The sequence below is a fragment of the Suricata suricatta genome, chromosome 7 (genome assembly GCF_006229205.1).
Source record: "Suricata suricatta isolate VVHF042 chromosome 7, meerkat_22Aug2017_6uvM2_HiC, whole genome shotgun sequence".
NCBI classification, from domain to species: domain Eukaryota; kingdom Metazoa; phylum Chordata; class Mammalia; order Carnivora; family Herpestidae; genus Suricata; species Suricata suricatta.
The window spans coordinates 68,055,009-68,080,070 of NC_043706.1; the positions used below are offsets into that span (position 1 = coordinate 68,055,009).

The 25,062-nt window shown below is 33.0% G+C and overlaps 1 protein-coding gene and 1 pseudogene across 1 annotated transcript in view; both read right to left on the bottom strand.

Annotated features, from left to right (window-relative positions):
• The window catches only part of PHIP (pleckstrin homology domain interacting protein), a 121,665-nt gene that overhangs the window by 40,651 nt on the left and 55,952 nt on the right, over positions 1-25,062 (bottom strand). Inside the window, exons 14-20 of the mRNA XM_029943190.1 lie at positions 18,128-18,256; positions 16,750-16,975; positions 13,123-13,260; positions 12,474-12,657; positions 9,277-9,394; positions 3,540-3,680; positions 824-900 (exon numbers count right to left, since the gene is read on the bottom strand). Coding sequence (XP_029799050.1) covers positions 824-900; positions 3,540-3,680; positions 9,277-9,394; positions 12,474-12,657; positions 13,123-13,260; positions 16,750-16,975; positions 18,128-18,256 — 1,013 coding nt within the window. The remainder of the gene's footprint in view (positions 1-823; positions 901-3,539; positions 3,681-9,276; positions 9,395-12,473; positions 12,658-13,122; positions 13,261-16,749; positions 16,976-18,127; positions 18,257-25,062) is intronic.
• Positions 4,692-5,160, bottom strand: LOC115295530 (annotated as a pseudogene).

A 25,062-nucleotide genomic window follows, 5' to 3' on the forward strand; every position in this document is an offset into this window, starting at 1 on the left:
CAAGTTTAAGAGCTACTGCTGACAGGGATTAAGTATAAGGAGCTAAATATAATTAAAGGCTAAACTTTCTTGGTACTACAATCTTATAGGGTCAGCATAGATCAGCCCTGTAACAATGGAGATCACCAGTATAAGGAGATAAAGGAATCCTCACTTACATGGTCAAATGGGATAGGAACACCAGAAGAGGAAAGCTTATTCTCACTGCTTGAAGAAATAATTACCATTTAACAAATTATACTATATAATATAGACAATTCTACAAGATCTCATTACTTTAATAATAATTTAATGCTTAAATATTTCTCAAAACAAAGTAATGAAACTAATTTGTAGTTATTACAAATAATAGGATTCAGAAGCTGAAAGATCAACTAAAAAGATAAATTAAAAACATCATTTTGTAAATCTAGTTGCAATAACCCCAATTTCTTTTCTGCTAAGATAAAACGTATCAGAAAAAAAATCGCCTACGTTTTGGACAACTACAAAAAGATCTCTGAAGAAGAGGCAATTTTATTTTTTTAACTTTATTTATTTAATTGGGGGTGGGGGGCTGGGCAGAGAGAGAGACGTAAAGAGAGGATCCCAAGCAGTCTCCACAGTCAGCCTGGAGCCAAACGTGGGGCTCGATCTTATAACAGTGAGATCATGACCTGAGTTGATACCAAGAGTCAAAAGCTTAACCAACTGGCCACCCAGGTGCCCCCCAAAACAACTTTAAACCCAAAGAAATTTCGAAATGTGTAGCTGATAAAAAAGAATCTTCAGCTTTCTAAAGATTTTATATTACGTGTGGAGGAATAGAAATTCGATGAATTACCTAGAACTGCCATCACTGTGCCATGCTCTCTCATCCTCTTCAGACGTTCCACCACTGACAGCAACAACTTCACCTTCCTAAGAAATATTTCACATATATTTTATTGTGTAGTTTTAGAATAGCCTTCTATGATTATAGGAAATATCAGTTACTAAATCCTACTCCTGAAATTATTACACTGTATGTTAACTAATGGATTTAAATTAAAAATGTATGCTAAAATGGGTAAGGTAGTTTGAAGGAAATATACCTAACAAATATTTGCCTTATGCATCACTGCCAAATGGTTACACATGGGTGATTATGTAGAACAAACATAATGGGAAGTAACATATGTTAGAGCATCTTGAATGTCAAAAAAATTTTTAAATCTCATTTGTTCTATGTTATTACATGACAATTAAAAAAAGAAATACCAATGATATCTAATAGTGCCAATCATGTAGTATATTTACAACCATTAAAACCTGGTTTTTAATTAGCTGTGAAACACAGGTCTTATATTTTTATCCAACAAAATTATTAAATGTAGCCAACAAAATAATACCTATTAATACTGGATTCAGAGCAATCTCTCAGGTGACTAACATACCTGATATATCTTACATATTGGATGTTCACAAATTCTAAAGATAACAATGGGAATCAATTTTTACTTTTTGGGCCTTTTTAAAATCTGTAGGTTTTTCTACAGATGTTTTGAGAAGCTTAAATCAGGAGTTTACATTTTATTTATTGTTACACTCTGATATTATTCTGTACAAATAGTAGAGGACTGAAAACAATCCAAACACTGTTTCTCTTCAGTAAATATACTCTGCACAACATAGGATATTACAGTGAAGCCATTTTCTTCAAAAAACTGTTTTGCAGGGTCACAAAATCTTATACAACTTCTCCCTTGCTCAAATAAAATTTTATGGTCCAATAAAATAACAGCTCACCTTAATTAAGCTTTTAATATTATTTCAGAAATTATTCAAAGCATGTTGTATATATTATCCCATTTGAACTAGACAAAACACCACTGGTGATAAGGAACAGTTATTTAAATAAAAGAAATTAGAGTTTAAAAAGGTTAAGAAATTTAATGTGGGCAGCACAATAAGCAACTAAGCTACTCCAAAGCTTAGACTACTCTCCACAAGAATGATTCAGATTATTACTTGCTGGGCATATTCACAGAATTTTTCAAGATGATAATGGGATGTATTCCTTTATTAATTAAATAAAATAACATTATGAGAGGAAATTTTTCTTTTTGATCTTAATAATGAAAAATGTGTATTATACAATGATTCCACAAAGTTTTGAGAACTAAGCAAATATGAAAAAGATCAAATCCAATAGTAAATTTAGTATCTGCTCAATATAACTGAAAAAAAATAAATGATCCAAATTATTCTCATCTTACTATATATATTACTTCCTTAAAGAGAAAAGAAATGTACTTCTATATTCTTAGTAGAAAATTAAGAAGTACTACACAGAAGTACAAAATATTTGAACTAAAAAAAAACAAACCAGGATTGTTTCCATTCATATATTGTACCCAAGGTGATATTCTGCTCTCTAACTATTCCTCTAGAAATTTATTCAGTTGCTTTGAATGGATGTTAAAGTACAAGCAAATTAGTTTTGAGGACAAATGAAGAATTTAGTTAACTTTTTCCTATGTAATGGATGTATGCAGAAATATGTTTCTAATAAGCTGAATCATATTTAGAATATTTAACAGAAACATATTACTAAAAGAATACTAAATCTTTCAAAAATAATATTTTATAAAGGCAAGTAACTAGCTCACATATATTTTGTTTTATGTGTATACCTAAATTGTCATGTATCAAAATTATGTTTTAGTATATTTGGTCTTTTTACTAGATTGGACATTTCGACCTGGCCATACTAGGACCTGAAGCCACTGGAGATTAACTTCTCAATTCTGGTTAGGATATTCTCACAGTCTGAGTTTTACTGCCATGTCTACAGAGTAGAATATACTCAGAGAATTCCCGTATATGTCTAATATTGCTTCATAAATGTATGGTAGTCAATAGGATCAGAATCTTTGACCTAACTGGGGGGAGGGGATGATTGGGATGGTGGGGAAGGGAAGAGAAATGTTGTAAATACTTAAGATTAATTTATGATCATAAAATTGATTGCCTTTGTTGAAAGAATATATAATTTAATAGGGATAATATTTACAGAAATAACTATACATAAAGAAAATTTAAAATATTAAATTGAGAAAGTCATAAACTACAGAGATAAAAAAAAAAAACTAACCAAAACTGCCAAATGTCTATTAACTAGTTATTATAATTATAGCCTAGAGCTTTATGGTACTAGTTTAAAAGGTTGGCTTTAGTGAAGAAAGGACCTTGGGTTTAATTTTTGCTCTACCATTTAATAATTAGGTATATAGGTAATCTAAACATCTCTGAAATTCAGATCCTTCATACATAAAATTGGAATAATTCATTCATATGCATTTGTTTTACGCATTTGGGATTATGAATATGTGTGCCATGCCTAGACTAAACCTAATAAGTCTTCAATAAATGGAAGCTATCAATCACTATCACTAGAAGACTTAGAAACATCATTTTTGATCTACATCTATAAATACATCAATTAATACAAAGAAAGTCATATTATTAAAAAAAAAAGTAAACCTGGCAACAAATTTATGAATGTGCTAAGATCTTACATCTGAAGAACTAGTGCCATTTTCTATCTCTTCTGAAGGTCTAGGAGTCTCCTCCAATGCAGATCTTGTACGATAATTGTGTTGATTTGTCTGCTGCCGTTTGGATTCTCCAAGATCCAGAAAATGTTCATGAGCATGATTCTGGAAAAAAGTAAATTTATTAAAGTATGATTAAAGAGCATGCTTTTTCCATTAAAAGTTACATATTTTTTAATTATTAAAGAAATCCATTCATAGTTAAGATAATCACATAAGTGGACTACTGTACAGTTCAAGTATTTTAATAGTAAATCATTATTAAGTATTTGTTATATCGCAAGTTTGAGAAATGCTGTAATTTACTTGCTAATAAATTAGTTTAGAAAAATTTTTTTTCTGATTAAGTGATACAGATTAACAAATTCTCCTATACCCACACTAAACCTACAGGACAGCTATAACAAAGAGGACCATGGGCTGTGAGACATAGGTCATTAAGCAGGGGCAAACTGGAAACTGTAATGGTGATCACAAAACTACCTGCACCTATGAGCCTAGAACACAAGGTGGTTGGCTATCTTTCTTCTGCTGCAGACTGAATGCAGCAGATGAGTACACAACAAACAATGATTTAAAAAAATTGAGAAAATCCAACATGGTGACAAACCCAACAAATTTAAGAATTCACACCTGCAAATAAAGACTATTCATAAATATAAAAGAAAAGAGTGAATAAAAATTACTTTCAATAAAAGATTGACATCAAATATATGCATGCAATATATCATAAATGAACATACATCATACAATAAGAAAGTCTTTAAAGTGACAGAAAATGACTTTGAAACTATATCCTTTTTTCCCCCTCCTTCTCATTAAACTTTGTTTTAATGAATGTCAAAATTCTGTGACAGATTTCTGGCCAAGTTGTTTCCAATAAAAGTACTGATTTTAAAACTCATTTCCTTAAAATTGTCTCTCTTTCTCTCTCTCTCTCTCTCTCTCACACACACCCCCCCCCAAGTGATCCACAAAAGGTTCTTTCAAGAGTTTACAATGCATTACTATCATTAAACAGTTTCTTCAACTTAAAATGGCCAACTGAGGCAAACAGTTTTGAGATCACTCTTCCATTACTAATTAAGACAGAGTGGCCAGTACTAGGGATAATATTCATTTAACTTTGTGGGCAGACTTGGTGACCTTCCCAACTCCAGCAGCCTTCTTGTCCACTGTTTGAATTATATCCATAGCAACTGTCTTATGTCATAAAGGCCAAATGACTCCGAGGAGGACAGTCAGAGAAGCTCTCAACACACATAGGCCTGTAAGGAACTATAACAACTTTGGCAACATCAACAGATTTCAAGACTTAGATTTATCTTTTAGCTTCTTCCTAGAACACCAATCAGTCTTCTCTTTCAGCTCAGCAAACCTGTATGCAGTGTGAGCTGTGTTAACAATTCGGCACAGGTATATAGCCAGCACTGATTTGGCCTGAATGACTCAAGATAATAGTCTGCACTGCAAAGCCAGCTGCTTGCACTGGTGGGTTATTTTTGTTGTCAGCAGCCATAGTGCCATGGGCAAGCATCTTTTATAAACATGTTCTTGACACTAAACCCACATTAGCTCCAGGGAGAGCTTCCATCAAAGCTTCACGGTACACACCTGTCAACAAACTTTACTACAATTGTAATGGTGATTGAAGCAAAGGTGACCACTATGCAGGGTTTGAGAATACCAGTCTCCACTGGGCCCATGGGGACAGCAGCAGTACCACCCAATTTTTGTAGACAACAGGGAGGGGCAGGCACGAAAGTCTGTCAGGTGGATGAGTTGGTGGCAGATGGCAAAACTGTCTAGAAGCAGCACGGTTCCATTGGCACTGTCATCTTAAAAGGTAATTTTCCATCCCTTGAACCAATGAATGTTAGCACTTGGTTCTAATACTGAATTTTCCAATCAAAAACTGGCACAAATGCTATGGTGTAGAGGTTACAGTCTATTTTTTTTCTTAAAATTTTTAATGTTTATCTTTGAGAGAGAGAGACAGAATGTGAGCAGGGGAGGGGAAAAGAGAGAAGACACAGACTCTGAAGCAGGCCTAGGCTATGCGCTGTCAGCATAGAGCCCGATTTGGGGCTCAAGCTCACGAATGGTGAGCCACTCAGGTGCCTGACCCAATTTTCTTGTTCCTTAACAATTTCTTCCTATCTCTTCTATGAGGTGCTCAATGGAATTCATATTGTTAACACCAAATAAGAAGTTATATAACATTAATCAAGTTCATATTCATTTTTAGGTGATTCTGTGTCTCTCACGAAACTTTCAGAATGGTGTTTTACATGCTTTCAAATCTATCATGCGCTTACTTGAGGTTTACAATTTTTAAATTCTCTATCATTTTTTCCTTGTTTATCCTGTCTGGTACACAGCCACGTTAATTTTAAGAAAATTCAGGTTATTTTTTCAACTCCTTCCTTCCTCTGTTGTCTTTTCTTCAGAGACTCATTAAATAATACTTATACCACTATTTTTTATCTTACATGCTCTCTCTCTTTACATATACTTACATACATATTACATAAATATGTGTGTTTGCTTTTTACACTTCCCTCATTCTTCCCATTATTTCATTCCCTGTTGACACTTTCTGGGAGAGTTCTTCAACTTGACTTTCCAGCTTACTAACTCATTTTGCAGTGTCTTACATTCTTTGAATAAGGTCATCCACTGAGTTCTGTGTTTCATTGCAATATATCTAATAGGATCACCTCCAAAACTGCTGACAGTTACATGTTTCCAATATCCTCTCCTAGCTGACAATATGCTATTTCAAATATCTGTTCTGTGCATCCCATTAGTTTCCCTGTGTAAGTCATGTGAGTTCATCTACAGTGTGGTTTTGTTCTGCTTCACAAGCATGTTGGGTGATAATATTGCACTGAGGAGGACGAGAGAAAAGAGCAAAACTTTAGGTCTTGCATTGTACTCCTAAAAAAGATTCTGGATGTGTATAGGTGAAGGAGATGTGCACTTCAAGACCCATCATACTGCAATCTGAATTCAACCATTTCCTGGTTTTCATTCACCTCCACTCTCTAGTTCTTCTCCACAACCACTCATCACTAGAACCCTGCCCTGCACTTCAGCCCTACTCTTGTCAAAAGGGCTACTAGTAATAGCCATGTGAAATAAAAGACATTTTCACATACAAGGACACAAGATTCACTCCACCTGGATTCTCTCTAAAAGGATTACTGAAGAGTTTTGTAATTGTGCAGAAATTCTAGGAAATTTAAAAGGGTATAAAAAGGAAACAGGTCAACTAAAATCATAAATTTTAAGTAATGAATAAAGAATGTAATGTACCTTACTTCTTTAACATTTTCACCTACAATTCAAATTCATTTAAAAATTGCTATTTGTTCTATTTTGTAAAGCGTTTCTCCAGTTTTATTATTTCCTTAGGATAAATTCCAAATCAAAGAACATTAACATTTTTAATGCCATAATAAATAATGCAGTGGAAGGGAAAGCTGGTTGTCAACCAACGTGTGTTCTCCCTTTTTTGCACACAAAAATTTTTTTCTTTGTCAGAATTTCACAGGACTCAATTCTGGCCAATTGGAAATTTGGCACAAAGCTGCAGAGCAACTTCAAAGCGCATTCCTCAGGAGAGCAGATGTGCCCTCTGCACTTTCCTCACTGACCTTATCCTTCATCCTGCAACCTTAAATGAGAATGCTGCTATCTGGAGGCATGAGTTCAAATTCACACATGAGAATCAGAAAAATGAAAGATCATCAGTTCTCAACACCTAGGTCATCATACTTAGGCCAGAACCACCGACTGAGGCTTTTAGATCAGAGAAATGTATTATTTCCAATTATTTAAGCCAAATATTTTTTTGGATGAAACCTACTACTAAAAATCCTGTTATCACCACCACCACTATCATCGTTTTCTACACATTTTTTGTATTTATACTTCCTACCTGCATATTAAGTATCTTTTATTATTAGAAGAAAAAAACATTCCAACTCTGAGATGAAAGATGGCCATCTCACAATTCATACACTTGTAGGTATACTTTCAAACCTTTATGTTTACAAAATTTGAAAAACAAAAAACGAGGTCATAAACATTACTGTCGTACTTGTTTTTTCACTTAAAAATACACCATAAATATTTCTCCAAGGCAACAGCGTTCTAACTCATTTTGTTAAAAAGCTGAATAGTATCTCATGGATATATAGATATAAGGACAGCCTACCTTTCTTCTACCAATGGACACTAAAGTCATTCTAGTTGTTGCCACAAGAGAAACCATAAGTATCTGAGCGCACAGACACATATCTGTACATACATTTATATTGGTACTTTTTTATTAAAAAAACCCGTCTTTTAAATTTTTTAACGTTTAATTTTGAGAGAGAGAAAGAGAGTGAAATAGCCCAAGTAGGGAGGGGCAGAGAGAAAGTGAGACACAGCTCTGAAGCAGGCTCCAGGCTCCAAGCTGTCAGTGCAGAGTCTGATGCAGAGCTTGGACTCACGAAACATGATCATGACCTGAGCCGAGGTCAGACGCTAAACCAGCTGAGCCACCCAGGTGCCACCCCAAAAACCCATCTTTAAAGTAATCCAACTACCACTGGACAGAAAGTAAGCATGTTCTTTTAATTTTAATAGATATTACCATATCCCTTCCAAAAAACTGGTAGCAATATAAACTCTCACCACCATTACATGAATTTACATCCCCACATCCTTGGATTCTGAACAAAGGATTCAGAAAAGGGTATGCTTTCTAGCCACCATGAAAAATAACCAACCAACCAACCAACCAAAAAGACTCCCAGAAAACAAAAGATTACTTCATATACTAAGATAAACCTTTGTGGGGTCCTACTGATCCCGGAGTATGATACCTTTAAAAAAGGGAAAACAGAAAATAGCAAAGGACCACTTGAGTCCCTTAAAAAGAAGAGCCACAAAATAAAAAAAAGAAAAAAGAAAAGAAAATAGAGTTCTTGTAAGGGAGACAAATATACAATAGTTTTAAAAACCAGTTATTTTTTGTTTAGATTGCTACTTAGATGGTGACTTGTAAGTGAAAGTAAGCTTCCTAGTTTACTTCAGTTTTGTATTCTAAGGCTCTGAGGCTTCCAAGCTAAGATGGTTTGAAAAAGAAAAAGAAGAGAATAGATCATTGTGATTCTTTGACACTCAAGAAGATAAGTACACATCTTTCTCAGATTAGGGCATGATCAAGTGAAATCTACTAGATCCAAAAGTTTTTCCAGAGTAGGAAGACAGAAATCAACAAGGCAAACTAATAGAAACAATTAATTTTTTTAATGGAGATAATAAAAACTATTATTATAGTAGCATAGGTGACTTACCTATAAGAACAGGTACGAAACAGAAAAAAAGCATAGGACAAAACCAAAAAAACTTTTAAAGTGTGCAATCAATGTCAGAACTGAAAACAGATCTTGCTTACTAAGCTTGTTACATTTAATGGGCAAGTAATAATTGGCATTTGGAGAAAAGGTATGCTTGAAGGCAGTAAAATAAAATGAAAGTGGTTACTGATCATCCAAAGAGATAATCAAGAATTAACTATATTAACTTTATTTCATTAATGAAATATTCTTTTAAAAATGTTAACATTATTAATTACAAACAGACCTTAAAATAGTCATTATACTTATGAAGCAAAATATTAAACATCAAAGTAATTATTATTTACCTTTGCAACAGTAGGTATTTTATTTTCTTTTGGAACAGTGAAGTGTTTTCTTTTCTCTTCTGACCTGTAAGTTTTTATTTCTTCTTCCCCCTTTGCAGTTCTCCACTCTTCCTGCCTACTGAAAGAGAATTAAAAGCCACACATGTTAATCTACAATTTTTACAACTGATTTCACTCTGAAAGGCATGTTCAGTGTCATAAAAGGAATGCTACCCCTGATGTTTTCTTTTCAGGTAGAGGACATGATAACAATTTCTGAGTTTAAATGCATAGGCTATGAGCTCTGGACATTTAGCATTAATTGACTGAAATACCAGAAAGAGAGACTATCTACTTGAACTTGATCCTACTATTTCTGTTCAGGGTCTCTAGCAAATCAAGTACTCAGTTCTGGGAACATGATTATTCTTAAGGTTACTGCTCCAATCCAAGAAATTGGATTTATCTTTTAAAATTATGTCAGCGTAGGGCTGAGATGATTTCTTGTGGCTAAAATCTTAAAAAAAGAGCCATAGGAGAACCTTGAGGTTGAACTAATATAACTCTTGTTGTCCTAAAAAAAAAAACTATGTCCTCTCCAATGAAAATAGGTATAACTTCAGCTACTGAAAAAACTTCAACTCATTCTAGGCATTCAAGCTGAAAATGAGCAACAGAAAAAAGTTGAAGAACATTAATTGTAAACTTTAATTTCATGGAACCTAACTTACAAGGGCAAGAGAATTTTATTTTTTACTTTAATTTCTTACAACTTTAAAGTTTTTGACCTTCAGGGCTATTTAATATTTGAACTTCAATTTTTCCCTGGAAATTTCAGTTGGAAAGGAGTTAATATTCAAACTTGGAATAGTTCTATAATGTGGAGATTTTATTACTAGAGTATATTAATGTTGTCATTTTACTTAACGCAGAATCTCTAATGCAGCTGATCATAATTCTAAGTGGAAAATAGAGTAAATTTAAATCTTGTGAAAAGAATGGCCTTGACTTAACTTTCTTTTTGATCTTAATATTTTCTTCTTAAGTTTATCCACTTATTTTGAAAGAAAGAACAAGCACATGCCCAAGCTGGGGAGAGGCAGAGAGAATCCCAGGCAGGGTCTGCACTGTCAGCAGAGTCCGACATGGGGCCTGAACCCACGAACCATGAGATCATGACCCAAGCTGAACTTAGATGTTTAACCAACTAAGCTACCCAGGTGCCCCATTATTTATTCTTTTTAAATTAAATTTATTGGGATAACCATAGATTCACAAATAGTTTTAAGAAATAATATAGAAACTCCTTGTCTCCTTTACCCAGTTTCCCCCAATAATACGGTCTTGCAAAACTATAATACACGATCACAACCTGGATGTTTCCATTAATACAACCCACCAGTATTATTCAGAATTCCCCAGTTGTGTGTGTTTATTTAGTCCTATTCAGGTTTATCAATGTGCAAGTTTGTGTATCCATTACCCCAGTTAAGATATAGAACATTTCCATTGCTACAAAGATTCCTTGTGGTGTACTTTTAATTATCATACCCACACCTTTCTCTTCCTCCTCAGGACCTCCTCTCCACAAAGTCTAACAATCACTCATCTGTTCTCCACCTCTATACTTCTGTCATTTTAAGAATAGTCCATAAATAATAAAGTATATAACATTTGAGACTGGTTTCCCACTCAGCATAATTTCTTTAAGATTCATTCCATTTGTTTATCAATAGGTCATTCCTTTTTATTGCGGAGCTGTATCCATGGTGTGGATACAGCTAATATGTTTAACCATGCACTCACTAAAGGACACTTGGATTGTTTCTAGGTTTTGGCTATTACAAATAAAGCTGCTATATGCTTGAGTAAAGGTCTTTGGAATAAATGCCCAAGAGTGCAATTATTGGATAGTATGGCAGTTACACACTTAGGTTTTTTAAAAAGTGCCAAACTGCTTTCCAGAGTGGCTGTAATATTTTACATTCCCATCTGTAATGCATGGATAATCCAGTTTCTCCACACCCTTGTTAGCACTCAGTGCTATTTTATTATTTTAGCTATTCTGATGAGTATACAAAGATTATTTCCTTGTGGTTCTAATTTGCATCTTGCTAATGGCTAATGTCGAGAATGTTTTCATATTCTTACTTGCCATCTATATATTCTCTTTGATAAAATGTCTGTTCATGTCTCCTACTCATTTTATGAGTGAATTGTTTTATTTACTTTTTAGTAAATATAGAGATATCTTTATATAGTATAGATAGTAATCTGTTAGAATCCAATCAGTGCATTTGCATTTAATTTTAATTAACATAATAGCTCTGAACTGTCAGCACAGAGCCCAATGTGGGCTCGAACTTGGGAACAGTGAGATCATGACCTAGGCCACACACTCCACGTGTCAATTTTTTATAGTAAAGTAGTAGGAGTGCATTTCCTCTTCCTTCTGGTTTTCTTAATAAGATTTTCCTTTCTCTAGCTTACTTTATTATAAGAATACCATATATAATACATATAATATACAAAATATGTGTTAGCTAACTATCATCTGTTCCCTTCAATAGGAGGCTATCAGTTGAGTTTCTGGGTAGTCAAAAGTTATATGCAAATTTTCAATTGTACAGGAGTCAGCATCCCAACTCCCATGTTGTTCCAGGGTCAACTGTGCTCAGTATTAGTTGGGTTCATATGAACCACATTCATGAATAATGCATTACTAAATCAAAAGAAACTGTATATAAAGCTCCTTCACAACATGGACTTTAAGAGCAGTATTATATCAAATCAGTACTTATGTATGTATACATTCAAATATATATAAAAAATAATCTTTAAACCACTGTAATATATAAAAAATGTTTATATATTGTATTACCAGTAAATACCATGTAATTTCACTATAATTATCTGTATATGGTATGCACAGCAAAATCCGTAAAAAATATAACTTCATCAAATAGATTTTAAAATACAGTTAAACAAGATAAACTAAGATTTAAATATGCTACTCACCTTAACTCATTGCTCCCTCCCTCCATCTTTCACATGAATCACTCACATGAATCATTCTAGAAAAGGACGTAACTGAAACTTAACTTTCCTTCAGAGTCATGACTCCTAGTCAAGTTAGAAACTTGAAAAGGTACTTTGCAGGCCATAATTCAAAATGAACATCAACAGTTGTGGTACATAAACTTCACCACTCCCCTTACCTGGCTACCCCAGCTGATAGCTCAGGTACCACAACTCTTCGACTCCAAGCTACCAGATCCCGCTCTGTGGCTATTTCACTTCTTGGTGCATTGCTGTGCATCTGCCGTACACCTTCAATTTGTCCACTACGTCTTAGTCCTACATTTGGTGGTGAATGAACCTCTGAAGCAGAACTTACAGAGCCTAAGTGAAAAAATTAATATAGTAAGTTCTATTTAGAAACATAAGCTTATAAAAGAAAACAAAATCTATACTATCTCCCACATGAAACTTCATATTAAGGCAAAAAATTAAATTACCAAATCAGGAACCAAACCACAGGCAAAAGTTTAATGAAACCAAACATAGTTATTTAGTTAATGAGATAAGCTAACGAATCATAACTACTGACTGACCATCAACATGTAAAATCATTAATTTTTAAAATATGCTTTGTACTCTGGGAAAACTATGTAAGAAGCAAAACCAGTTAAACCCAAGAATACCTATGGTTCATAAATTTGCTTTAACTTTTCTCTTAAAAAACATGATCATTCTGGCAGCCTAAGATTTCATTTTATGGATGTGCCATATATTTGTTAATGGCCTCTTTATTGTTTAAACTATTACAATTTTAAAAATATTTCATTTAAAGCAATCACTGCTTACCTCTACTTAAACGGCTGGTGTTACTGATACCTGCTTCACTAGAACGTCTCAGGTCTTGCTCCTGCTGCAGTCTTTGAATCATGCTGTCCAGTGGGCTGATCTCCTGGTTTGCTTGCTGACTTAAAACTTGATTCAGTCCTATTAAATACCACACAAAATGCTAAGACACTTTGATCCACTAGTCAAACCATTTTACTAATTGAGCTCACTTGGAATCCTGAATTAAACATAAATTTTGCTTGAGTAAAAGATCTAAAATGATTAACCTGAAATAATGGCAGTAAAATACATACACACACAACCAGGAACATGCCAACACAAACCTAATTTACTACAAATAACGATGACATGGATAACTTATTGTTTACTATGATTCAGACATTCATATAATCCTCACAATAATTCAATAAGAAACATTATTAACTCCATTTACAGATGAGAAAATCAAAATAATTACTCAAAGGCACATATCTGGTAAGTGGCAAAAGTAGGATTTCATCTTAAGACAGTTTCTTTTAAAATACGCAAATCTGATTACCCAACTTTCTCAAAAAATTTTACTGCTTCATATATTTACCAAATTCCTGAGTGTCTATTATGTGTTTGAACCACACCAAAAAAGTGAGGATATAGTGGGTGAGTGGGATTCAAGGTTTTTGACTTTAGGCAGCTAACATCCTAATGGGAAAACTGGAACAATAAATCCATATATAAATGCAGAAGTGTGGAAAATGTTAAAGATGATAACGAGAAAAAAAAATGTGGAACAGAGATGGGAACTACTTATGGTGAATCAGAAAAGCCAAAGAAGCCCTCCTTGAGAAGGCAGCATTTGAGCTAAGACTGGAAGAAAAAGAATTAGTCATCTAGGTGAAGAGCAAGAAAATGCACACTCCAGAGAGAAAGCAAGAGATGGATGAACTCCTCTGAGGTAGGTAAGAACTTGGTGTGTTTTAACCCACCATAATTTTCCAGCATCAACTTTCACCTGTATCCATCATATGGGACTACTTGACTCTTCTGCTCTCCTAAAAGAATAAACACCTTTATACTTTGGAGATTTTACCTACAATACTCTCAATTCAAGTAAACCTCATAAATACTAACTTATCCTTCAAACACCAACTAAAATGGCAACTCTATATTTCCTCTGTGAAATCTTTCTGGACTACCCCTGAAAGAACTACCTGCTATCCTCTTTCATTTCTTCAAGCCCAATGTAAAAAGGAAACCCACTAGTTAGTTCCTCAAAAGCACGGATTGCCTTATTTACCTTAATATTCTAATTCTAAATCTAGCACAATGCTAGGCATATAAGAATGTTCAATCCTGCTGAATAGGTAAAAAATCTGTGTTGAGATATATGAAAGCACTGCCATGAGAAAAAAGAGCAATTAGTATCAGGTGTGTGGGTATATAAGCGACGATAAGCAGATTTCTAGAATGGGCTGGGAAGAGAAGATACAAAGGACATTCTGAAATGAAGAATTAGTAGTAAGGAAGATATAAGAAAAGGGAAAAATCAGATGTATTAATAAGCACCTAATATTTCATTTTATCAGAGAAAACTAAAATTCAATGGGATAAAATAAACTTATCCAAGGTCATAGAGGTAGAAGTTAAAATGCCTGTGGATGTTCCTTTCCTCTTATCCTGCTGGGAAAATATCTCCCGTCTGAACATCAATGAGTAATCTGACAGCTCAAGTTACAACTGAAGAAGCATATTTAAAGTATACTGTTCAAATGTAAACGTAACAATCTGCATATAAAAACTGCACTGAAGCCAACTTATTGTAACAGCCACCTAATTTTACCTAATTCTAAGAGATTTCCCAGAATAAATTTTATTGCAGACCTAGATTTACAAATAAAAATATAGTTACAAATGATGCTAAAGACATTTTCCTTCTGTCCTATATTGTTGCACTAGGTTAAGTCTAAAATAATGGAAAAAATAAAAGTTTATCTTGAATTCTGTGACCTAGAACACTTAAATTCTATGACTCATATAGAAGCCATAATTATTGCTGTGGGTTCTCTTGTGGTCCTGTACTAATAACTGGCATCTCACTTACTGTCAAGATCAGGTACACTCTTTTACTACTTTAAGAGCAGCTTAGTATGAAAGATAGAACAAACTACGAGTCAGAGCTGGTTTTGAGTCCCAGCGGTTCCAAATACCTTAACTTGATCAAGATATATGTTATTAAATTTTCATTTTCTCAACTTTTAGAATAAGGATGTCATATATATATATATGGATTAAATGAGATATTATTTGTGAAAGTCCTATACACATGGTTAAATGGAAGAAAAAATAACCATGATAACTAAGTAGCATTGACACTTTAATATTTCTCTGTTCCTGAAATCCCAATCTAGGTACCTATTTTGAGACCTGGGCAAGATCTGATTCTTGTCAGTTCCCCTCCAAGAGATTGAAGACATTTATCTTAATTTCAGTCCCATGATCAAGACTTCTCTAATAACTGAGACTTCTCTAATCTGAATACTTGCCTTGGTTCCTCGAATACTACCTGTTAGATTCTTTGAGTTCAGGGTATGTCCATGTATAAGACATTTTAGTTTCACATATTCCAGACATTCAGGTCTGCTGGACTGTACTACTCTCTGCAAGTAGCAGGAGGGACTATTCTTTTAATGCTTCTCCTCACCGTCAATACTGAATGGGCATGTCTACTTTCAAGAGTAGCCCTTCCTATCCAACAGGTTCACTCACCTTCATTGCAATTTCGTGCCCAATTCTTAAAGGAAAAGAAGAGGTGCGCTATCTGTAATAACAGTGTGATTGGTTTTTTGATGCAGCTTTAACAGAATCTAAATTCATTATTTCAAAGTTACTCATTATATATTAATCCCAAATATGTCCTTCACATCTACTTGGTAAGTTTTGGCCATTATGCTAGCATTCAGAACTTAAAATATTTCCATAAACATTTTTCTAATCTAAAATATAACAGATGCATGTATTACAAAACTGGTTTAATCCTCTGAGTCTCTCCATTACTTTCACTTAATTAGTCCTACATTTTTTGTCAAAAGGAGGTCTGTAGACCTCGTTTCCATTTCAACTCCCTTTCAATTCTTCAACTAATTTGACTTTCACTCTCCATTACTTCACTAATAAGCTCTCAACACTTTCATCCCTAACTTAAAATTTTTAAATCACTTCTTAAAACAGTCTTCAATATGAATGAGCTATCTGGTCTTAATCTCTCTCTCACCTCATACTATTATTTCCTTCAATATCATTTATCACAAATTTTAACTATTTGTTTATAATTGTGTTTATTCATTTTATTCCATAAAAAAAGGACTGTGTCTCTTTAATTCACTACTGAATACTAGTTTGGAGGTGTCAGAGAAATTCTCAATATATGCTGCTGAATGAAAAAATAAATGACCAAGATTATTGCTCTTCAATGTTCCTTAATTATCTTATAGTACATAGTTAAGCATTATTTAAAGAACTTTAGAGAAACTTTTAAAGAAACACTTTACTTCTCATTTGTTTGAAGCAGTAACAACATTTTACCCAATTAGCAGTTTTATAAGACATCAACAGAAATGGAAAATCTGGCGGTCTATGAAAATGAGCATTTACCTGAGGAAGTTACTCCCATCTGAGGGATGAGCTGCTCCTCCCTACAATTTTCCCGACCAGGAACTAATCTCTGATATCTTGATGGATGAGGGTTACCATCAACATCAACCAAAAAAGGGGGAGGCATGAGATGAGGAGCTTGCTGAGTCTGTTCATCTAATACAAAGTTGTTGGCATCACGAATAAGGGGCCGATAATCACTATGAAAGAACATCTGATCTGCTATCTGTAAAAAGAAAGGCCCATAAAAGATCCAAAAATAAAAACTTATCATTTATAAATTCCTGACAGAAGGCAATGTTTTAATGTAAATCATGGTATTAAGCAACAACAAAGAATATTCTTGAATTAATGGTAAAGAAATCCTTATTATATTTTTACATTAAATTTTATGATCAGAAAAACAGCTGTTCTGTATTTTCTCTGGAACAAGGAAAAGACTGTATACATAAAACACTAACATAATTAAGGTTGTGTAATTTCAAATTAAATGGTAAAGTAATATCTAGGTATAAATAATTCAGGGGTACTATTACTTTCAAAGAGCTATACCATGCATTATCTTATTTTTTAAATTATTAAACAGTAATTGTTTTATTAGCATTTTGCAAGGGGAAATCAATGAATATATTCTTTGAATTAAACTCTAATGTAATCACTTATACAATTTAAGAAAATTCTTAGGTACACTGTACATGTGACTTATATTAACCTAAAAAATCAACATGACATGATTTTCCAAGAAGTTATAAGCATTTTTGCTAGTTTTATTGAAATTAACACAAAATTTTTAACATGAACTCACACATGACATCTGTAACTTCAACATTTTTTTCGTTTATTTGGCATTTCTTAAACTATGAACTATTCAATTTTTAAGTTTTTATCACTGATCTAAGATAGGCTCTTTAATATTTAAAAATATTACCTACATCAGTAGGCCATACATTTTTGGGAATCCTATGAAAGTCACAGATATTTACCACAGGTAAATGCATTTTATTCATATAAATAAAACATTTCACATAATTTCAGAGTCTCTTCATGGACAACCTCTCCCATGCCCAGATTTAGAATTACAAACCAGATTGCTCTAGCAGCCTAAGCAAAAAGTTATTCTTTCTGAAATATAAAGATGACTGAATAAAATTTTATTATCTAATGTCTATTACAGAGAAGAGGAATTTAACAACTCTATATTCACTGAACCTTAAATCTCTAGAATACTTAAAATATGATTCTTCAAGCTTTAGCTGAAAGCATAAATGATGCTTACCCACCCCTGAAGAAGAAATACAACCTCTAAGCATCCATGGATTTAAAACAAAACAATGAAGAAAAAAGAAAAAGAAGAAGATATAGAACCATCATACTCTACCTTGTCATATTTGCTACTGGACCCAAAACCAAAAATTAGAAGATGTCCATGAGAGTCTGTGCATGCGAAATGCTGACCATCAGGAGAGCATTTGCAGTCAAATACTGCACCATGTCCTTGGCCTTCAATCTGAAATATATTTAACCAACAATCAGAAAGTTGCCATTAAAATATAAAGAACTGGTCATTACTGTTACTAAAACTTTATGATAAAAAAAATATATAAAAGTATATATCCCAATGAAGTGAAGATTAAGTATAACACAGTACAGTAAAAAAAAAATCTGTGAATATTCATGAAAAGTGCCAGATTAATAGCCTTGAAAAACAAAGTGTTCTCTTTATGCACACACAGATCAAACACAATTCAGGAAATAAAACATCAGTCTCCCCCACCCAAGAATTCTGCTTCATGTCTTTAAGCCACATTTAAAATGTAATTGCACCTTACATCCATCTTATCTGCATTTAATCAAGCCCTTACAGCAAAGGCTGACAATGTGTCGTAACTGCAGCGAATTTTTGTTAACTCTTGAAGTAGTAGCCAGAGATTATTGCTCACAAGACACTAAATTTTTTTCTTTTTGGTAATAAATTCCCTTGATGGTCTGACTCCTCTTTTAAATGGTGAATTTCAAAGGTTAAAGAAAAGGTTTTTTTTACCTGATAATTGTTTTCTGTTTTCCAGTTCCATTAATCCAGAACGAATGGGTTTCTCCCTGCAACCTGTCAATCAAACAGAGGTGGCCAATCACCACTCTGAATTTTTTTTGCTCTCAGTGCTTCTTCAGACTATGTTCCAGTTGAAAACTTCTTGAGCAGTGTTCTGAAAGAGGTAAAAGTTCTACCCTATCTAAAGCACATCTAGGGACTGAATTTCAGAAAACAACTAAAATAGGGAGTTGACTCCCTAACAAATAACAACTAAGGATGATTTTCAACAAATGCGATTGGATTTCTGGATTAGCAGAATCGGAACACACACACATTATCAGGTAAGAAATATGTCCTCTCTGTTCCGGTATCCACTGATCTAGAACAACTGAATTGTACTAGTACTATCCCAATATTTCAGGAAATGCTTAGGAAAGAGAGAAGTGGTATTTTTCTTTCTTTAGTGTTAAAAATATGGCATAGGGATGGAAGTATAGTTCACCAAAAATGGAAGTGAAATTAAAATTCAGAAGAATAAATAATTTCTCAAGGAAAGTTTGCCTTGTGGTCAAAAGAGAAACTATCACTCTGAAAGAAAGGGCTCTAAGAAGTTAATAATATCACAAATGGATGGATTAAAAAAGAAAACTAGTTTTTTTTTCAGTGTTTTGAAAAGAAGGAAAGAGCACTGGTGCTTATTAATGTGTTTTGGATAGTGATAATAATGGGAAAGAAATAAGAATAATTTTCTTAAAATTAATCATATGAAATGAAGTAAACTGGTAAACTTACCTAATGACTAATACACTTAAAAGATTTACCATACAAGCAAGAAAATGGCTGTGAAGAAAGTTGGAGGATAAGACAGTAGAGAAAGGGAACTGACTCCAAGTCTAACTTAAAACTATTAAAAAAGAGAAAGAATAGAATGATTTCTCCAAAGTAACATACAGGCATTAGTAGATATGTATCTTAGTATGTACCAAAAATGAAAGACTACAAAAAAAGAATGTCAGGATGCAAGTCTTTTTCAATGTTTTCTGGGCAAATAAAAAGTTACATAACTGTAAATAAGTAACCACTTGAAAAAGTTTACCTCTGGACAGAATTCCATATAAAAAATTCAAGACTTAATTCAAATTGCCTTGGCAATATGTTAGAGGTTTTAATCTCAGTTCATTCCAAATTTAAAAAATGAAAGAGAAAACAAAAAAGCAACTACTTTATAAATCTCTATTGTAATAAATGCTCCCAAAAATTAATACTATGATTATAAGTCTAAGTTTACAATTCTAAGTACACAGCAGAACAGAGGTAAAGATCTGAAAGAAATCTGATCAGCAATGACAAAGGATATTTAACAGATGCTCATAACCATGGTACCCTTCACATGATGTTTAGGCAACCTTGCCCAACACTCTTTTCTTCCTTCCTTCCTCTCTCTCTCTCTCTTTATGGAATGGGCTATATGACAATTAATCAACCCTATTTCCATTTAATCTACCAATGTTGCCATATTTGTAGTTAGTAGATCTCTAAAAGAATACTTGGGAGATGTCGAACTTCTAAAATTCTATAAAAGCAAAGGAAAAAAAAATCAATCCAACTGAGGATCACTGTCTCTCCTATATGACACATGATGCTTGCCTATGTCAGGACAATACCAATTTTCTTGGTATAAGGCATCTGTATAACTTCCATGTGACTTTTATATGGACAAAATAAAAGTGTATTTCCAGAACATCAGAAAAAAGTAAAAACACATTATTTGGCTTAACCATTATTCATGAAAGAAGACACTGAAAGAATCTATTCATGAATCAATTAGAAAAGGTGTCCATAACCTTGTTAATTAAAATGCCAAATCTATCTTTAGTTAACTGCTCCTCAGATAATTAACATCACCTAACTATAAAATGCAGACTAGGCTTTCCAGCTGATACAATGCAGAAAACCTTTTTACTTTTCCTGTATAACTAAATACACTGTAACTGTTTTTTATGCTTTGATTAAGTAAGCCAACCAAAAACCAAAGTTAAGTATTTCTCACCGAAAAATGATTTCACCTTCTTAAATCAGGCTGAAAGAATTTCTAAGAATTCCCAAAGGAAAAAAATAATGAAGGCACTATCTGAATATTCACATGTAACTAGAAAACAATGAAGCTTATACTCAAAAGCCAAAAGGATGAAAATATCTTCTCTATCCATACTGAAGTTATTTGGGCCTATCATAAAACTAAATGTATTGACTGAGAATAAGTCAACGTGAAATTTAATATTGTATGTAACTTAAGCTAGTATTCAATGCATGTTGTTGAAAATTTAAAAACAGAAAGGAATAAAAAAATTTTCAAAGTGAATTTTGGATGAACTACTAATAAAATCAAGCATGTTTAAGAACATTTGGAACATATGTAAACACCAACCACATAATAAAACTCATACACATTAAATCACAATAAGGAGAGCTGAGAAAACCCAGGAGACCGTATTTACAAGTGCAAAAATTTCAAAAGAACAGGAGTTAAAATAAAAAATTTATTATGCAATTATAATACAGAAATTTTTGTTTTATTTTAAGATAACAAGATTAGATGAGTTAAAATAATAATTCCTTTGTAGGGAAATTCTCAAGGAATTCTTTAAATATTTCCAAGAAATGAGTAATACTACTTAGAAGTTTACACTGAATTTGAAATAATACAAAAACTTAGGAGCGAAGAGCTTTGATGATGTCAGAACTGTCATATTTAATGAAGAATATTAGTATCTTTTTCAAGGCAGAGTACTATCCACAACTACCAATGTAATTTTTGTGTAGTAGGAAGATAATAACTAAAGGAGTAAGAAAAATGAGGCCTAAGACCCAAGAGATTCTCTGGTTATTGACAAATCACGTAATTTCTCTGAAATGATAGAGATATTTAAATGATCACCAAAGTCCTACCCAGTTCTAAAATTCTAACATCTGATATTCAGGAAGCCTTTTTGGAAGAACTAGACAAATCTAGAAAAGAGGTATAGCATAGCACTACAATACACACACACTAAACTTACAGAGTCTAAATTACATCAATCATGAGAAACATACATAAAGGTGAATATCAAAAGTATGTAGTCACACAGAAACTCAACATAATTCAAGGTTAGAAATATGGCTATCTTAAGAAGAGTTGTCCTATTAAGGAATTATTCCAGGTTTATGACCTGGGCCAATGTTGTTGTTGGGTTTTTTTTTTGTTTTTTTTTTTGGTCTAATTCATTTTTAAAACTATACCACTGTTTAGAAGGGAGCGTCTTACCTAGAAATACTCCACAATTTAAAATTATGAATCTTTAAACATCCTAATGATTCTGTGATATAGACTCATCCCAGGAATAAAATAGCTGGGAAATGGAACTTATGCTAAGAAATATCCTTAGAAAGTCCTTATGTATATAGAACTTTTAAGTTTTTCTACTGGGGGAGAAATAGACTTAAGAAAGTACACTAAACACTGAAAACAGAAACTGTCATACATATGATTAAAATATGGCTTGGCCACTTTAATCATTATGATAGCATAGTGCAAACAAAAAACATTATCTTCAGAGAAGTCACCCACACTCTGATAGTCTGGCTGTCATCAGATTACTTTGAAGACCATTAGCAAATGAATGTTTCCTTTAATACTGAAAATTCCTTAATGTATAGTTAAACATTATTTAATGTGAATTAAAGATAACTGTTCAGGTAGTGCCAAGATAAATTTCTATAAAAAGGAAACTACTGTAACTGGCTTGACAGAACCAGTAGATACATAAAAGTGATTTTGAAGAATGAGCTCTAATTTTCATCAAAAGAACGTTTCTTATCAAAATAAATAATCTTCAAATTTAACAGCATTCTGTTTACCCATATTCTGATTTCACAGAGGGCTGTAATATTATTAATCAGTCTTCCTTGTAATCTGTTCTCCTCCTTAGGACTCTGACATAATATTAGCATGGTATCTTTCTAACACACTCTTTAGGGATTGTGATCTCTTCCCCATTTGCTAAATATAACTATATTTGAAAAGTTTAGCTTTAAGCCCTCTACGCTACTATCTCCATGAGGTAAACAGCATTCTACATAGAAGACTTCAACATCTCTTTCCACTCCTAGCCCTTCTAAGCAATTATCCAATTGTTGGCCAGCTATTTCCACATAGGTCTCCAAGACTACATCACAATAAACATATAAAGATAAGCTTTAAAAAATCAGTTTTTCGTCACATCATTCATACTTCCATTAATATCATTTTTTAATGCAACCTAGGGCTAATACTCCCAACATATTTATTAAATTTTGTCACTCTCCAGCCCTAATCCTTCTACCAGTCACAAAATCCCAATTCCTATATACATGTATTTTTCTTTCACAAATTTTCTACTACTTAACCCCTATAAATTTTCCTTATGATTCCACTGATAAAAGTAGTTATTCCCCAACCTATTCAACTTCACACCTGAAATACTACTACTGGCAATCAAACCTTTCCCTTGTTTCTTAAGTATACTTTATTAAAATCCCACTATGTTAACTATTCTTTTTATGCTTACAAGGTAATATGAGGCCATCAATAATCTACCTCAACTTAGACTTTTCAGTTTAGCATCCATTTTCAAAAGCTATTCCAGACAAACATTTAAATTACACACAGCTTAACATATCTTACTTGGTTATTTGTAATATTGCTTTTATTTATAAAATTATCTTTCTTAATGACTCAATTTTTATTTTTCAAGATATAATTCCAATTCTTACTTCTCAAAAAAACTATTTCTGACCATCCACCCTGAAGTGATCCTTACACATCTTTAGATACAGCAATTCTCTTTTCTCATATGCCATGCTACCACTGCTGGCTAAAAACAAAGACAATGTCTTATTCTTCTTTGTGGTCCCCATATTTTGTGCTTAGCACAAAATCCTCAAATGTTTGTTAATCAAAATGTCTTTCATGTATATGTTTACATGCTATATAACTTTAGATACTTACTTGTATAACTATCAAATCTCTAAAACCTTTGTGACAGTAACTCATATACCACGTCAAAGAATTACGTGAAAGTAATTTACTAAATATATAATACAGTATGACAAGTTAGAGAGACAAACTCACATTCATGGCAACAAATTTTAAGATATGTTTTTGATACTAAAGATGAGAAAGAGACAGAATCTAGAGAACTGGAGAAACTGAAAAAAAAGTGACAATAAAGTTTATACTCAGAAGATTGAAGGTAATTCCTTACCCAGGGAGGCTGAAACAAGGACTGGAAGCATCAAAGAATCCTTTTAACATAGAGTGCAGATATATGGCATCTTGTTAGATGATGATAGATAGGTAATGAAAGAGATGGAAGGATGAAAGCAAAAAAGGAAGGAGAAGAGAGGAGGAGAAAAAGAGAGAAAGATTTATCTTGAAATCTTGACTCACAAGAGAACACAATATGAGACTACCTATTTTGAGCTTCTCTTCCTCCCTTTCCTAGATATATGCAGCTACAACCGTCTAAAACTAAATTAGAGGTCACACTGAGAACATATTGTCAGAAGTATGCATGTGCAAAAATTCTGAGTGGTGGATTGGCAGCCTCTGCTTGTTTGGAACGTTGCAAGGAGAAATATATTGTTCTGGATTAGTGGACACTGGAACATTTTTTAAAAATCTCAAGTAAAAGAAAGGTTAATTATAAAAATAAGAAAATTTTTAATAAAATAAATAAAAACTGTTATTTGGAGTTTACTCATAAAACAACAAAAGTAAAGCAAAACTCAAATTCAGTAAATTGCTTTCTAGAAAGAGACATTGTACTCTTCAATTAAAATCAAAACCAGACAAGAAGCAACAAACTACAGCTCTGAGTAACATAACAGAAACAGAAAGATATGAAAAGAGAAAGAGTCATAGACACAGCTGGAATAATACCAAGAAAAGGAAGGGAAGAGGAAAGATAAAAGCACCAGAAACATGAGGAAAGCTACTCATGTGGGGTCTACAATCCCACTTCAAAATCTTTCATTTACTATCTAATAATCAAATCAAACTAAAAACATCTTTCCAAATTAATTTATTGTTCATTTAAACTTGTAGTTAAAACATAGTTATACTATGTTATTTAAAGGGGGAAAGGGCTATAAAACTTTGTATTTAGGACCATAGATGGTCATATACAACTCTCAAATTTGCCTACTTCTTTCAGGAAAAGGGAATATTACAAAATCCTTTAAATTCAGTTCAGAGAGTTTGC